Genomic DNA, 14,377 nt, shown 5'->3' on the forward strand with positions numbered 1-14,377 from the left:
GAAAGTGCAACATGGCAGGGCCCCCCCAAAGGTAACCCTTTGTGGTCCCTGTTGTGTGGTGGGGTCCTGGGCACCAATTTTTTTTAAACTTCTGGGGGGGCGCAAGTTTTTTTGCATGGACATTTAAGGGGGGCCCTGGCCACCAATTTTCTTATAATGTGGGGGGGGGGGCTGACCACAAATGTTTTTTTATTAACATGTGGGAACCCTAACCACCAATGTTTTTTTTTTACTGTGTGGTGGGGGGTGGACCTGTGGGGCGGACCTATAGGTGGGGGCCTGTGGTGGGCGCAGCCCAGGAGGCCCAGGAAATTTTGTCGTATTTTGTCTGATGGCGGCCCTAGAAGTGGGTCTTCACATCACCGGGCATGGACAACGAAACAGAGCTGTAAACTGAATACCCAATAGCATCGCTTTCTTATCTTATAGGATGTACAGAAAGGTAGCATAAAGCTATGCCAGTACAGGTAGACCTCATGTACAAAGCACAGTTTAGTAAAAAATATATATGGTTATGGCAGTCTTTAAAGTGACAACATATAGTTAAATAGGGCAAATAAGTAGGGATTGTGTTGTAAATGATAAGCAAAATTAATAAACTAATAATTTATTTTTCCATACAATCCCTATGGCTAGGCACAGAGTGTTGTATTGCATTTTATCTCTGTGACTTCGACCAGTAAAAAGTAAAAAAAAAAATCCTACTTAGAAATGCTTGACAATGTCTCTGTTAATGAGAGACCCGAGTAATTATCACCCCAAAACAAGCACATCCATATTAGAAACAATTATCAGCTAAGCAACAGAGGCAATTCTTCAGGGTTTGTCTTGGGTCATTATGTCTGAAATACTAAATAAACGTATGGATCTTATATGGCTCTTGTATACTGTGTGTCTCATACAAGCCCTATTTAAAAAATGAGTAAGCTTCTGTTAATATTCCCATAAAAAAAGAAAGTAAAGATGGATAACCTCACTTACCAAAAAGCATTCCTTTTTAAGCAAAAAAGTCTGTGGATCCCCCAAGACAACAATAAAATGGGTGCGCTTGGTATTTATGAACAGTCAACCTCACTTCAATGGAGGCAGGCAATACAAATATTCAGTAGGAATAAGTAGGAATGTTTTGTGCACACAGTAAACGATCCCCTTATATAATACTCTGTAAGCAGAGCTTCAGTAGTTGTTTGTTATGCTCAACACATTTTCTCTGTAGGCCACAGTCACTCATTAGACACTAGATTGTAGGAGATACGTTCTCCTATTAGCTATAAGCAAAATAAGACCCATTCATTTGTATTACAGATGACCATACAAGCTAATTGCAACCAGACTGTGAATTGCATAGTGTGAATAGACTCATCGGATTACAGTAGAAACCAACAGAATTCTTTGCATCTGTATAATGTGACCGACTGACTGAGTGGTCTGGCCAGACTGAACTGCTACAGTATGTGTTGTGAATCACTCTAGTTTATGCCAGATAAACTTTTTATTAAATTAAGAAAACTTATTATCTAGTATTGGTCTGTGCATGTTTTCGAAATTGTTCTCTGTTTGTGGCATTTTTCTATAGTTGATTCCTAAAATATGTTTTTATGTGATGGATGATGTCCTACTTATGAAAAAGTAACTCACAGAATACTTAGATAGAAGAAATAACACATATTTCCATCTGACAGTGGTCAGGCTAACAAATCCAAATATTCTGTAATGGGGCACTAAGCCAAACATAGAATTTCAAAACATACAGAAAAATAAATACTCTGATCCATATTTACAGAACACAAGCCTCCTCCCACCCTCACAAAAAGCCATCCAGCTCTAGGTTAATAAATATGCTACAAAAGTCAATGTTTCATTATTAATTTAAAGGTTTCGCTGATGGAAAACCACAAAGTTTTGTTAAGGTATGTACAAAATTATCTATAAATATATCTTAAAATGGTAGGTTGCCCTGGGAGGCTTTTATATACAGAGATCAAGGAGTACCTCGGCCTGAATCAAGTAAAAATCTGTATAAAAGATTATACATAGAAACCCTCACATCCTTTGGATGTCTGAAAAATTATATATTTGTGGTTTTCCATCACCAGAATAAATAAGAAATTTGTTATGTTCCTAAAAAGGCAGAGAGGATTAGTTTCAGCACTGCGCATAACACAGCATCAGCCTCGCTGCACTACATGTAACCAGGATCTACGGACATTCCTCACAGTATATATTACATGATCTGGGCAAGTCCACATAAGTTCCATGTACTCATATACTGCTCCCACCATGGTGTCACAATGTTTTTTTGTTACACAGCATCAGAATATGAAAAAGGAGGAGTAGTGGGGCATCCTCAGTCTTCAAGGTAACCCATCATCTTCCAGGCTTAATGCAACTCTCTATCAAATAAATAAAATATATATATAAGTATTTATATATAAGTATTTCAATGTATATAAACAAGTTTGTGGCAGCAAAGTATATTGGCTTTTCATTGTGTGAATAATAAGCAAAAAAACTGTATTGCAGCACTGAACTGGTAGCAGCTTTTTGCAAATAGTATTGCAATTATAACCTCTCCAGACTGTTGGTAACAAGTTTTTCAGTGGAAAAAAGTTTTCCAATGGAAGACACTCTACTGAATGGCACATGGTTCTCTACTGGATCACAAATAACTAATATATGTTTTCAATGTTTAACGGTTATCTTATAGGCTGCCATCAAATGTTTACATTATCAAAAGGTTTGTGGTCAGGGACTGTCGGTGTACTTACTGCTGGATAAATATGACCAATTTGCGATGTTCTTCCAATGTGGATCTCTTCTTCCTCCTCCTCCTCATCTTCTGTGGTTTTACGGTATACAGGGTTATCAAAGTTCATACTCTTTGTGTTCTTTCGTTTCCAGTTTCTCCAGATAAGATATCCCAACAGACACAGAAGAGCAAGTACAGCTGAAAAAGGAAGGAGTTGGTAAAGGAATACTGAAAGACAAGAGAATCTAGCTATACTGTGTATTTAAGTACCTGCTACACACACACGTGAAATTTCTATGAAGAGCATTTTTTGCCCAGACAGAAGAATTACATTCAGTTTAATATGAAGCTACCAAGGGGTAGATTAACTGGAAATAGGAGGGATGTACAGTAAGAAAAATCAAGAAGGAATATACATTATGACTAAAAGGGGGAACCTATGCCAGAAGGAGCAGCACATTGTCAGTATGGGGATATGCTGCGTCAGTGAATAGACAAAACGTGCTGAAGGTGGTTCATTTGAAGGATGTTAACGTAGGGCAAAACATGTAGATTAATTCTAACATAAATGGCCAGCTAATTAGGTAAGAAAGGGCATACCACATATACAATACAATACAATGATTATAGAAGATTAAATGCTATATGAATTAGGGGATGAGCCTGTATTTAAAAATCTCACCAAGAGGAACAGCAACTCCAATCACTGCCGCAGTCAATGTAGAACTAAGGTCAGAATCGGAGTTTCCATCTATAAAAAACAGTAAAAAATACAAAAAAATAAGAAATTTAAGGTAAAAGCACCTTGTAAATAATCAGATTAAAAAAAATCCCAAAATTACATTCAATCTACCACATTCCATAAGAAATCATTTTGGGTATACCGATACAGTATCAGTGAATACAACAAGGAGGGTGTAAACTCCCAACAGCACCATCCAGATTCCATAAAATGGCCCTGCTCTATGGTACCTTATTAGAAAAGGCAAACCTGTGCAGCAGGGTTAGCCTGGGGTGTGGATAAGTCCCTAGACAATTCATACTTTAAAAGTCACTTTTAGTTTTCTTTATTGGGCTCAGTCATTCTTTATCAGTGTGCCCGAACTTTAGTGTATATTGTAAGTTGGCCAAAAAAATCAAAAACTACTTGTATCATCATAACTGCTAGGCTGGTACTGATGCCCAAAACATGGATAAACTTGTATAATATTCCTTGTATAAAAAAGTGTATTTTATTGGTCATTGTCACACATTTTCACATACTGAGGGATTGTATTAAAGGAGAAGGAAAGGTTAAAACTAAGTAAGCCTTATCATAAAGGTCAACATAAATATACCAGTCCCCTGTCAAAACATACATTGCATTTCTTTTCTGTTTTAGACTTCCTGCCTTCATCTTAAACCTCCTTGCCCCGGGTGTGAGCATGCTCAGTTTGCCCCCCCTTCTCTGCTGTAATCTGAGCCCAGAGCTTTAAGTGAGCAGGGAGAGACTCAGGCAGGAAGTGATGTCACACCAAGCTAATACTGCAGCTGCTATCCTAAACAAACAGAGAGCTTCTGGAGCTTTTTACTCAGGTATGGTAAAACATTCAACAGAATATATATAGCATTCTAGCTTGTACTATTGCAGCTAATCTATTGGCAATAAAATGCCTCCATAGCTTTCCTTCTCCATTAATGTACAGGAATTGCTGGTAAGTAAATGTACTTGTTGCAAAGTAATGCAATAATATGAAGTGCAACAGCAGAACTTTTCCTAAGGACAAAGAATTAAAATCTACTAATAAGGTTATACCCCAAACCACAGGGTACCCCACATCTATGAGTGTGTCCTGATTCATGTGAATGTCTCCTCTATAAACACAGTTTGAGGCTGCTGAGAGTGGCTGAGGAATCTGTTAAGTTTTTCCAAATAAAGAAAAGGGGAAGTAAGTGACAATCAGGGTAAGCTTGAAATTCTATGTAAGATTCTAAACCTCCAGTTTGGCAGTAATAAGGGAGCATATCAAATATAAAAATGCCTCTCTCTATGACTTTTATGCCTGACATCCATACTCATTCTCTTACAGTGTAGGGACAAGTTGCTATTTCCAGTGTTTTTATTCTTGGAGTCTCTGTCCGTGGATGAAGAGGAAGGTTGGTGAATGTTGGTTACACTGGAATAGTTTAGTGATATCTCAGTAGTAGTAGCAGCAGCAGTAGTAGTAGTGTAAATTGAGGTGAGAAGAGCAGAAGTGGTTGTCTCAGCTGTTGTACTGGGTTCTGGGACCTGCTGGTGGATAGCAGTTGCTACATTGGCTACAGGTTCTGCAGTTGCAACAGTGACTAAAAATAAAGAAAACAAATTACACATTATGTTTCAGCACATCTTAAACCTGCCAAATTCACACTAATAAAATGATGTACACACTTTATTCTCATTTATTTATACAGAGATTTTATGGAAATTTTTAAAGTGTAAACAAAACATTCAGTAGTTCAAAGCCATTGTCCCACACCATCACACACTCTCTACACCACTCTCTCTTTACTTGCAGCAGCATCATCCTCTAATTTTTATAGCTTCTTTATGCCTATTATTATTGCTCCTATGTTTCTCCATTCTCCCTTATTGTTTCTATCTCCAAATTCAACACACTCATTAAGAATTCTCTTCTTCTCCACACTGACTGGGCCTGTTTGCACAATTAATTTATTATATGGGTTGCTATAAATTCAATAAATTGCAATTAACTCTTAGGATACCAATGTGATACTATGTTTTTTCTTCACTTACCTTTTTCACAACTTCTCATGTCTGGCCCCAGCTCAATGCCATCTGGACAGGCACATGTGTACTTTGGTGAGTGAGCAGAGATTTGGGGAGCTGCAAGGCACAGATACTCACAGCCACCATTTGGGAAAGGTCCCTGGTTGCAAGCATTCACAGCTACATAAGAAAAGAAAAAGGATATAATCTATCTGCCAGTATGCTGATGTCTACCTTGCTTCTGCCACTGGGACATTAATTCATAAAAAGTATCCAGTCTCATTCTATTAGAAACATATTGTTAAAGTCATAAAATACATATAGAAATGCAACCAGAATTATATGGAGTTATACTAACCTCTATAGTTAGTATAGCTATGGGTATATATAATTTATGTGAAAGTATGGAGGGTTGTATGTATGGATACTGGGTTTTTATTTGGAGAGGTTGAACTTGATGGACTGTCTTTTTTTCAACCAGATTCAAATGTACTATGTTACTATTGTAAATATTATTATAATACATTGAAAAAGTGCTATACAAATTAAAATTGAGAAAAAATAAAATACTAAACCTAAAATTGATAGCTAAATATTTGAATGCTGGACACTCACAGGCCTACGTACTGTATAATTTAAGGAGTATTGAGCAGTAAGGCAGGGATTACTGACCTTTTGGTTGTTTGAGCTGATGAACTACCACAATATCATGTGGGTTATTCAGGTTGTCTGCAAGGATAGAAATCTCATGACCAGTTAGTCTGTTTGCACTGAAGATTGCTTCATTCTCCAAATCAGTCCAAAAAATTTTGTCCTAGTGAAAAGAGAAACAATTAAAATAAAACACAAAGTAACACCAAAGAAAAATTATATAATAATAATAATAATAATAAGTGTTAGTAAGACAAACAAGGAGTGGATGCACAAACTGCAAACTTTCACTTTGCAGTTTATTGTGTATTTTTAGCATAACTTTGCAGTTTGGTAGTTTGGTGTAAAGGTTAGAGTATTAAAGTATTATTTACCCATTTTAGATGTGTCATAATCGTCATACCATTAGGGGTCTTAAAACACAAAATATAAATACAGGGGGCTTTGTTTGCAAGCTGAATTTGCAAATTCATATGCATTTTTCATTTTAGGGCCCTGCATGCAACAATAAACCTATGCATATTTTTACCACACATAAAACAAACAGTGTGCTTCTGAAGTAGTTGGAATGTAAGGCATGAAATTCATATTCAAAATGTCTAAAAAAATTTTTAAAAAAAATGTAAAACCAATAACTTTGGCAAAGTATTGCAGGTGGGTAGTTTAGAGGAGAAATACATCTTTACCAATTTTATACTCATCAGAATATGTTTTTCCAGAAATGAATGGTTTCCTAGGATAATACTACTATTAGGCCTTGAAATCTAAGCTATGTAGAATTCTGGTGCTTTGAAAATGAGGTACTTCTAGGAGTTTTTGACCTTTAAAACATGCTTGGGAAAAATGGGGAGTTCGAAATCAGATGTATTTTTGTGCTAAAAATAGGTTTCAGATATATGTCTATATTATCAACACTTTTCCCATTTTTTAGACATTTATAAGCCTAATCATATTAACAAAATGGAATCACACATACATTTCAGCATATTTTAAAAGGTTATCCTAAAATAGTATATATTAATCTACCAATCTACATATCAATGGATGACTGTCACTACTATTTGTCTGACATAACTTTCACACAATTGTGGTCTGATAATTAATGGGCAAAACATAATCAGATTTGTCCTTTTTCTACTTTATTTACTAGTTGTAGATTGTTACATTGAAACGAACAATCAATATCCAAAAACGTTTGTCGTATAAAGGTCTATGACCATCTTAACTCTGGAGTGCAAAATTCTTCAGGTGGCAAAAGGGTAAAAAGGGCTCTGCTTGTAAAAGTTTACAGTGTTTGCACACTTCTACATGTTTGTATTTGTTATTGTATCAAAAGAATTTTCCCATGTTTGAAGTACTTGTACAGAAGTTAGTAAAGAAATTCTCCTCCAAGCTTACCTCAAATACTGCAAGACCAAATGGATGACTCAGACTGTCCTCTGAGGATATTAGAAGCTTTCTGTTGAAGCCATTGAAGTCCACACTAGACAATGTATGAAGCTTGGAGTCCACCCAGTACAGCCGGCAGCCAAGTACATCTAAGGGACACAGTGAGAGGAGGGAATAAAGAATGAATAGGATAGTTATAAGTAAAGTAAAGTGCAACAAGGGCAGAGAAAAGTCTTGGGACAGAGTATAACCATGCCTCCTTACAAATCATTGATACTGAAACAATTTCATAAAAAAACAAGCACTGCCTACGGGTAGAACATGGGCGATTTTACCTGTGATACCTTCCGTTCCGACGCAGTGAGACTAATCACAGGCATCACGTCGGATGTGCCGGATCTAATGTAAGGAATACAAATGTCGCACCTAGAAGCCGATTGCATCTGGCACAACTGTCTGTTGCGAACGCTGCATATTGCATTTTCATTCGACAGTCATGTCAGATGCAATCAGCTTCTACATGTTTCTACAAGCTTCTTTGTATTACGTACTTTAGATTCTGCGTATCCGACGTGACGCCTGCGATTATCCTCATCGCATCGGAATGGAAGGTATCGCAGGTAAAATCGCCTGTGGAGTTCTACCATGAAACCTAAAGCAAAGCTATCATCAGGAAAAGTTGTCAACATTTTAGAACAGGAGATCCTTGAGGTAGGACATCTGTGCGCACACAAAAAAGTTTTTGGCCATAATTTTAAAACCATGTGCACAGGTCATAATTAATACAAAATAATGTGTTGTTTCACAAAATTCTTGTGCATGCCCACAACTGCACAGCTTAGAAGTTACACTGCTGGGAAAGTGTTTTTCTGGACTCAAAACAACTGTTTCCAGATTTTATATATTTATCCATGACATTAGCTTAAAGGCTTACAAATTTCTCACACATTTTCCTGCACCGGCTAAATCCCTAGGAAAAATGAGTTGTAACAAATTTATACAGATAAATGGTATGTGAAACTTACCGATTGTAATTCCATTTGGCCACTCAATATTATCAGATACCAGCACCTGTCGGTCCCCTCCATTCAGTCCAGCCTTTTCTATCTTTGCAGGGTCCCCCCAATCTGACCAAAACATGAACCTAAAATTGGACAGAGACAATACTCTAGGATTATTTCATGCTAGGGATGCAACAAATACACTGGAAGCGGCTGAATCCCCAAATCCTTCATGGAAAATTCGGCCAAATACCAAACACTAGTTTGCATATACAAATCAGGAACGAGAAGGTATAAAGAAAACGGTGCACTACAAGCAGTTAAAAAATTTTACTTTCTTGTTTTGTGAAAAAAAATCACAAAATTTTTAAGGATTCTGATTCAGTTATGCAAGGCACAAAGATTTGGCAGAATCTGAATCCTTCTGAAAAAGGCCAAATCCTGGCCAATACCAATCTTAACCCTGGATTCGGTGCATCCCTATTTCCTTTCTACAAAAAGCACAAATTGTTAACGAATTGTCATGTGTGTCCATATTTTGTTATGCTATGGAGCTGGTTAATACAGTAAAAGCCTCCCATACACATACAGGACATATAAGGGTTTATTTCTTTGAAGCGCTCACCCCTGCGTTGGATCCACTGCAATGGCTCTCGGCTCTCCAAGGCCATTCTTGAAAAGTGTTTTCCGCTTGCAGCCATCAGCTGTTGCCACAGTAATAGTCTTGTTGCCAGAATCAGTCCAGTAAATGTTCTTATGAATCCAGTCAATGGCTAAGCCCTCGGGGGAGTGCAGATTGGTGTTAATTATTACCACATGTTCTGTTGGGTCGGCAGCTCTGTCCAAGGGAGCACTGCAAACACAAGTTGAAATGAGCATAAAGTGGGCAAAATAGTGTGGGTAACTCCTCTGTCAGCGAGATTAAAACATGTAATGAGACAAAGCTTTGGCCACTTCTAACTGCAGCTATGTGGTGTATGATGCTGTAGTCAAACAGTAAGTATTACTTCTTCTGAATATAGTATTCCCTGCAGAAAATATAGCAATAGCCTTATATCTATCTATAAAAAGTAAATGTGCTTTTTGTGTATGCCATTTTCCCCAAACAAGTATCATTTTTACAAGAAAGCGAAGCAATTTCTCTTTTGTATAACGATTCATAGAAGATACAACCCATAAAACACGTGTTTCTTTATGCCTTAATTCACATTACAGTGGTTTGGTACTAAGTTTGTGCAAACACACTGTGGTTACAAATATAGATTAGAAATGTGTTTTTCTAAAGAACTATATGTATATGTTTACTTGTGTGTAAACTCATGCTTTTAAGAAATTACCTGTAGATCCTGCGGTAGTAAAGATCACACCAGTAGATCATTCTGCTTGTAACCTCCACATCTAAAGACACCACATTTTTCAGCTGTGCAGCAAGGCGAGAATAATCTCGATGCACAATGTCAATCTGACGGAGCTCATGGCGATTTGTGAAGATAAGATAAGGATTCTGGCCTGAAATAAAAGAAAGAGCACTTCTGAATGTGTATGTGAATGCAACACACCTTTAGCTGTATGTGTGTGTGTATATTGATCTGGTGCTGCTTTTATAAGCAGTTCTGTCATTTTTACAATTCATAGTACAGGCAGCGGGAAGAAGCATTGCAGTAAAAATGAATAAACATTGTTAAAAAGTTCCCCGTTAAATAAAATGGAGAAAGAATGGCCCTTACAGTATAACATACAGTTATTGTGAGATTCTCTGACGCAGGAAAACATGAGCAATTTCAGGAGCACTAACATGTCCAAACTGCATTGATCAATTAAACTTATAAAACTGTAAATGTTGCTTCTGGACATGTATTCTGTAGATACATGTGATCTAGCTGCTGCAGCTATGCTTCTACAGGATAATGTAGACTACACCTGTATGTACAATGCAGCATACCTGTATTTATCTCTTGGCACAGCCAGGCACAAAGTACAAAGGGGCTTTACATCATTGGTGCAAGACCCATGAAGACAATGGAAAAAAAGCAATCCTTTAGTTTGGAATAGCTATGGGACAAAGAGTACCTCCTTCCCAGTGTTTGAAATGAGTGGGTTTGATCAAGTACAGTATAAAAGGGGTGGTTGGGGTGTGGTACATAGTAACTGTTTTCTGTTCTCTGTTTTACAGGTAACTGAAGATTAGGCATATGGCATACAACTAAGGGGAAATGAGACATTTAGGGCTTAATACAAGAGACAGGAAAATATTGGCAAACTTTGTAATGACCTGTTCCTTCCCTCATATTTTCCTTTTCCCCCTCTCCCGCCTCAGTGTAGTCATTCATTAAATTCCATCCCATCTCACTCTCTAACTCTCAGTGTCCATCTAACAGCTAGTCAAACTTTAAAAACAATATATAGCTTACAAAATGCAGCCCAATAAAAAATGTCAGTCTCTTAGATTATTTCTTGCCGACCCCTTCAGTCTCTCAACTGTACATGAATCCAAAAACGAATATATATAAAGCCCCAAAGAGGGAATATGTATAAGAAGCGATCAGCGCCTGTGGCAACAGAAATAAAAAACAAACATAGCGCAATACGTTATATATATTTTACATTTGTGAACGTATTGCGCTATGTTTGTTTTTTATTTCTGTTGCCACAGGCGCTGATCGCTTCTTATACATATTCCCTCTTTGGGGGTTTATATATATTCGTTTTTAGCTAGTCAAACTTACCCACAGCCTTGCAGGTTTTAGACACACTATCCATTTCATATCCTTCGTAACATTCACACTTAAAATCACCCTTGTAATTAACACAAATCTGGCTACAGGCATCAGGGTTTTCACATTCGTCAATGTCTGAAATTAAACAACCATAGTGTTAGTTCTTCTGACCGTTGCAAAACAGCAAAAACAAGTCTAAAAAAATGTCGTCTGAAATTAAGCACAGCATTTACTTTTGTTCTCTAGAATTGCATGTTTTTGATATGTCACTGTAGCATTGCAGTTATAAACAAGGCATGTAAGTACTGATCAATGTCCTGTGCATCTGGGCCCTAGCACCACTGCAGGGAGCCAAAATGCAGAACAGAAGATATAGGTTGAGAGTTAAAATGGAACCGTTATTAAACTTCTGTTCTTGTAGGCTTATACTGGATTTGCATATAACCATTTACACATTTTACAAATATCTTACATGCAAATTAGGGTTTATCCTTCAAAGTGAGTTATAAAGGTTCAGTAGTCTGTAACATGCACTTAAATTAACTGCTAAATAGCCCCAGGGGAGAAGCAGCAAAACTAAGACAATATTCCCACATAAACAGAGAAGGGTTTTGCATGTATGCATTACAAAATAGTTTTTATTGATGGGCTTGTATTTACGCTACTGTTCAATAGGAGAATTCTGAATTAGGCTCAGTTTCTGAATGCTTTTTTATCATTACACTATACCCTTCACACGTGATTAAACATCTGCAGTTTATTGTCTGCTGTAATTAAAATAACCTCTGATACTCTCTCAGTGTTTTCTGGAGGGGCTGGCACTGCAAGTGGAGGAGTTGGCAGGAACTGCAAGTGGAGGAGTTGGCAGGCACATGTGGTTCAGGAAGAACAATTTATTGTTATCTCTAAATAAAATGTACATATTGTGAAATTCCTAGTACACCCACACAGATCTCATAGGACTTATGCTGACTACTGATTTAGAAAAGACAGGCTGAGGCATGTAATTCCCAGGTGCTACAAGTAACACTACTAAATATCATTTTACATGTCCCTCATCTAACTTAACCTTTAAGAGGGAGCAGGGGGAAAATTCACATGGTTGGTGCATTAAGGTAGCTGCATCTCAGGGGCCTCAATGTGCTGAGATCAGATGCAAGTAAAGGAGAAAGTCGCTGACTGCGTAAAACTGTCACTGACTGAAAGCTGACTGCAGCAGGGCACACAACTGAGATCCTGACATGAATAACGAATACGTGCAGTCTCAGGGGAAGATGAGGCACAATATTGCTTTTGTGGGGAAAAAAATTAAAAACCTAAAATGAATCACTGCATCATTGTCAGGAGTAACCCATACTAAAGCTGCCAGTAACGTAAATCTATCATGCCATAATGTAAATGCCAACAATAAACAAAAATTATTTGGAATTGTGCTGCCACCCACCACTTAATCTGTTTCTTAACTATCCTAATTACTTAGTCATATTTTTATACAATACCCATGCATTTCTTTTGCCACCCTAAAAGTATAAGCTCTTTTTATTTGGTTGTCCCAGTCTAGTATAAGTATTTATTCTGACATGGTTTTTATAAGAACCCCGTCTGTATGGAATCTATTGTTTAAAATTCTTGGGGTCTCTGTGGTTTCTGCTTTTTGTCCTATGGCCACTAAAGAACATTTTTGCTGTGATAAACCTGATTTGCAAGCACCTGTATACATCTGTACCCATAGCCAGTGCTCACCCAAGTTTGCCACTGGAAGGGTTAAAAATCCTCCATTATGGTCTGCTTTGTGCTGTAGCACTACATTGGAAAAGGTTATTTGCTGCTATAGAAACAGGGACATTTTTGCAGGAAACAGAAACTGTGGTAATTGTTTTCTGAATAGACACCACGAACCAGGAAACATGGTCAAACTGCAGACTCTGTGGATGGCCGGATTAGGGCATAAGACACCACTACGCCCATTACTGGTATTTCTTATGAAACAAAAATAATTGCAATCTACACTTTTAATCTTATCACTTTATCAGAAAGCTGCAATGGGAATATTCACATGCACAATAAATAATAGATGTGAGGAGGTTTGTTACCTCCACAGGTTTTCTTGTCCATCAGTTTATAACCCAAAGGGCAATCACATTCATAACCCATGTTCAGGTCCCGGCAGATGTGAGAGCAGCCCCCGTTATTAGCCAGACACTCATTGATCTCTGTAAGAAACAGATGAACAACATAGGAGTTTTCAATAAATAACTAATATGACTTGCTTTAATCCATACCGAGCCTTGTAGTCGAAGTTCCTTGATCCTCTGCCACTAGGGTTATGTATACAGGCTAACAGAAATTTGTAGGAATGACCAAATATGACTAGATTTACTGATAAGAGACACTGATCCCAAGGATTACTACTTTTATACTATGACCAGAGGTAAACAGTTAGGGACCACCGTATGGGGTTTACCTCGACGTGGTATGGTGGCATATCAATTTTATGATCATAACTTTGTAACTAAAAAACCCTGTTTTTATACAAACATGCACATATACTGAATTGGGGGACCAGAGAATGTGCATTAATAGGATAAATCAGTTTCACTTCCATTGTATTTTAACGTATTTTTTAGCCTGGAGCGCTCCCACAACCCCCTTGTATTTTTAGATCTACTGATAATATGCACTTTGTTTTTGTAACAGTCAGTAAATTCCTTTATGTAAATACTCATGTATATTAGAATACAGCCTTTTCACTAAGAGACTTCAAAATGCAGGTCATTTGTGAACATCATTGGCACTCCAGATACTGGAGCATCCCATAGCAAGATAATGTGGAAATCCCATTAATTTATATTGGCAGGAGGTAAGGCCTGCTAGCGCACATTCAATATATATTTGGGATACAATCTCCTACGTGCACACATATTTTTACCCATACATTAAAAAACCCAGGAAAGAAGCCTTACCACATGCTGTGAGGGACTCATCAGACCAATCCCGGCAGTCTCTGTGACTGTCACACACTTTGGTGCTATCAATACATTCCCCACTTTTACATTGGAACCTTCCATTCGCTTCACAAGGAGCGTGAGCTGCACCCAAAGAACATAATAAACAGTTAATA

General features: G+C 37.5%; 1 protein-coding gene across 1 annotated transcript in view; it reads right to left on the reverse strand.

Moving 5' to 3' along the window:
- Window positions 1-1,690: 1,690 nt before the first annotated feature.
- Window positions 1,691-14,377, reverse strand: part of lrp8.L (LDL receptor related protein 8 L homeolog) — a 78,866-nt gene continuing 66,179 nt past the window's right edge. Inside the window, exons 7-19 of the mRNA XM_018258447.2 lie at window positions 14,220-14,345; window positions 13,350-13,469; window positions 11,266-11,391; window positions 9,877-10,048; window positions 9,165-9,392; window positions 8,564-8,682; window positions 7,548-7,687; window positions 6,171-6,312; window positions 5,526-5,678; window positions 4,817-5,074; window positions 3,432-3,500; window positions 2,769-2,947; window positions 1,691-2,393 (exon numbers count right to left, since the gene is read on the reverse strand). Coding sequence (XP_018113936.1) covers window positions 2,355-2,393; window positions 2,769-2,947; window positions 3,432-3,500; window positions 4,817-5,074; window positions 5,526-5,678; window positions 6,171-6,312; window positions 7,548-7,687; window positions 8,564-8,682; window positions 9,165-9,392; window positions 9,877-10,048; window positions 11,266-11,391; window positions 13,350-13,469; window positions 14,220-14,345 — 1,871 coding nt within the window. The 3' untranslated portion in view covers window positions 1,691-2,354. The remainder of the gene's footprint in view (window positions 2,394-2,768; window positions 2,948-3,431; window positions 3,501-4,816; window positions 5,075-5,525; window positions 5,679-6,170; window positions 6,313-7,547; window positions 7,688-8,563; window positions 8,683-9,164; window positions 9,393-9,876; window positions 10,049-11,265; window positions 11,392-13,349; window positions 13,470-14,219; window positions 14,346-14,377) is intronic.

This window comes from Xenopus laevis, chromosome 4L (genome assembly GCF_017654675.1).
Source record: "Xenopus laevis strain J_2021 chromosome 4L, Xenopus_laevis_v10.1, whole genome shotgun sequence".
NCBI lineage: Eukaryota > Metazoa > Chordata > Amphibia > Anura > Pipidae > Xenopus > Xenopus laevis.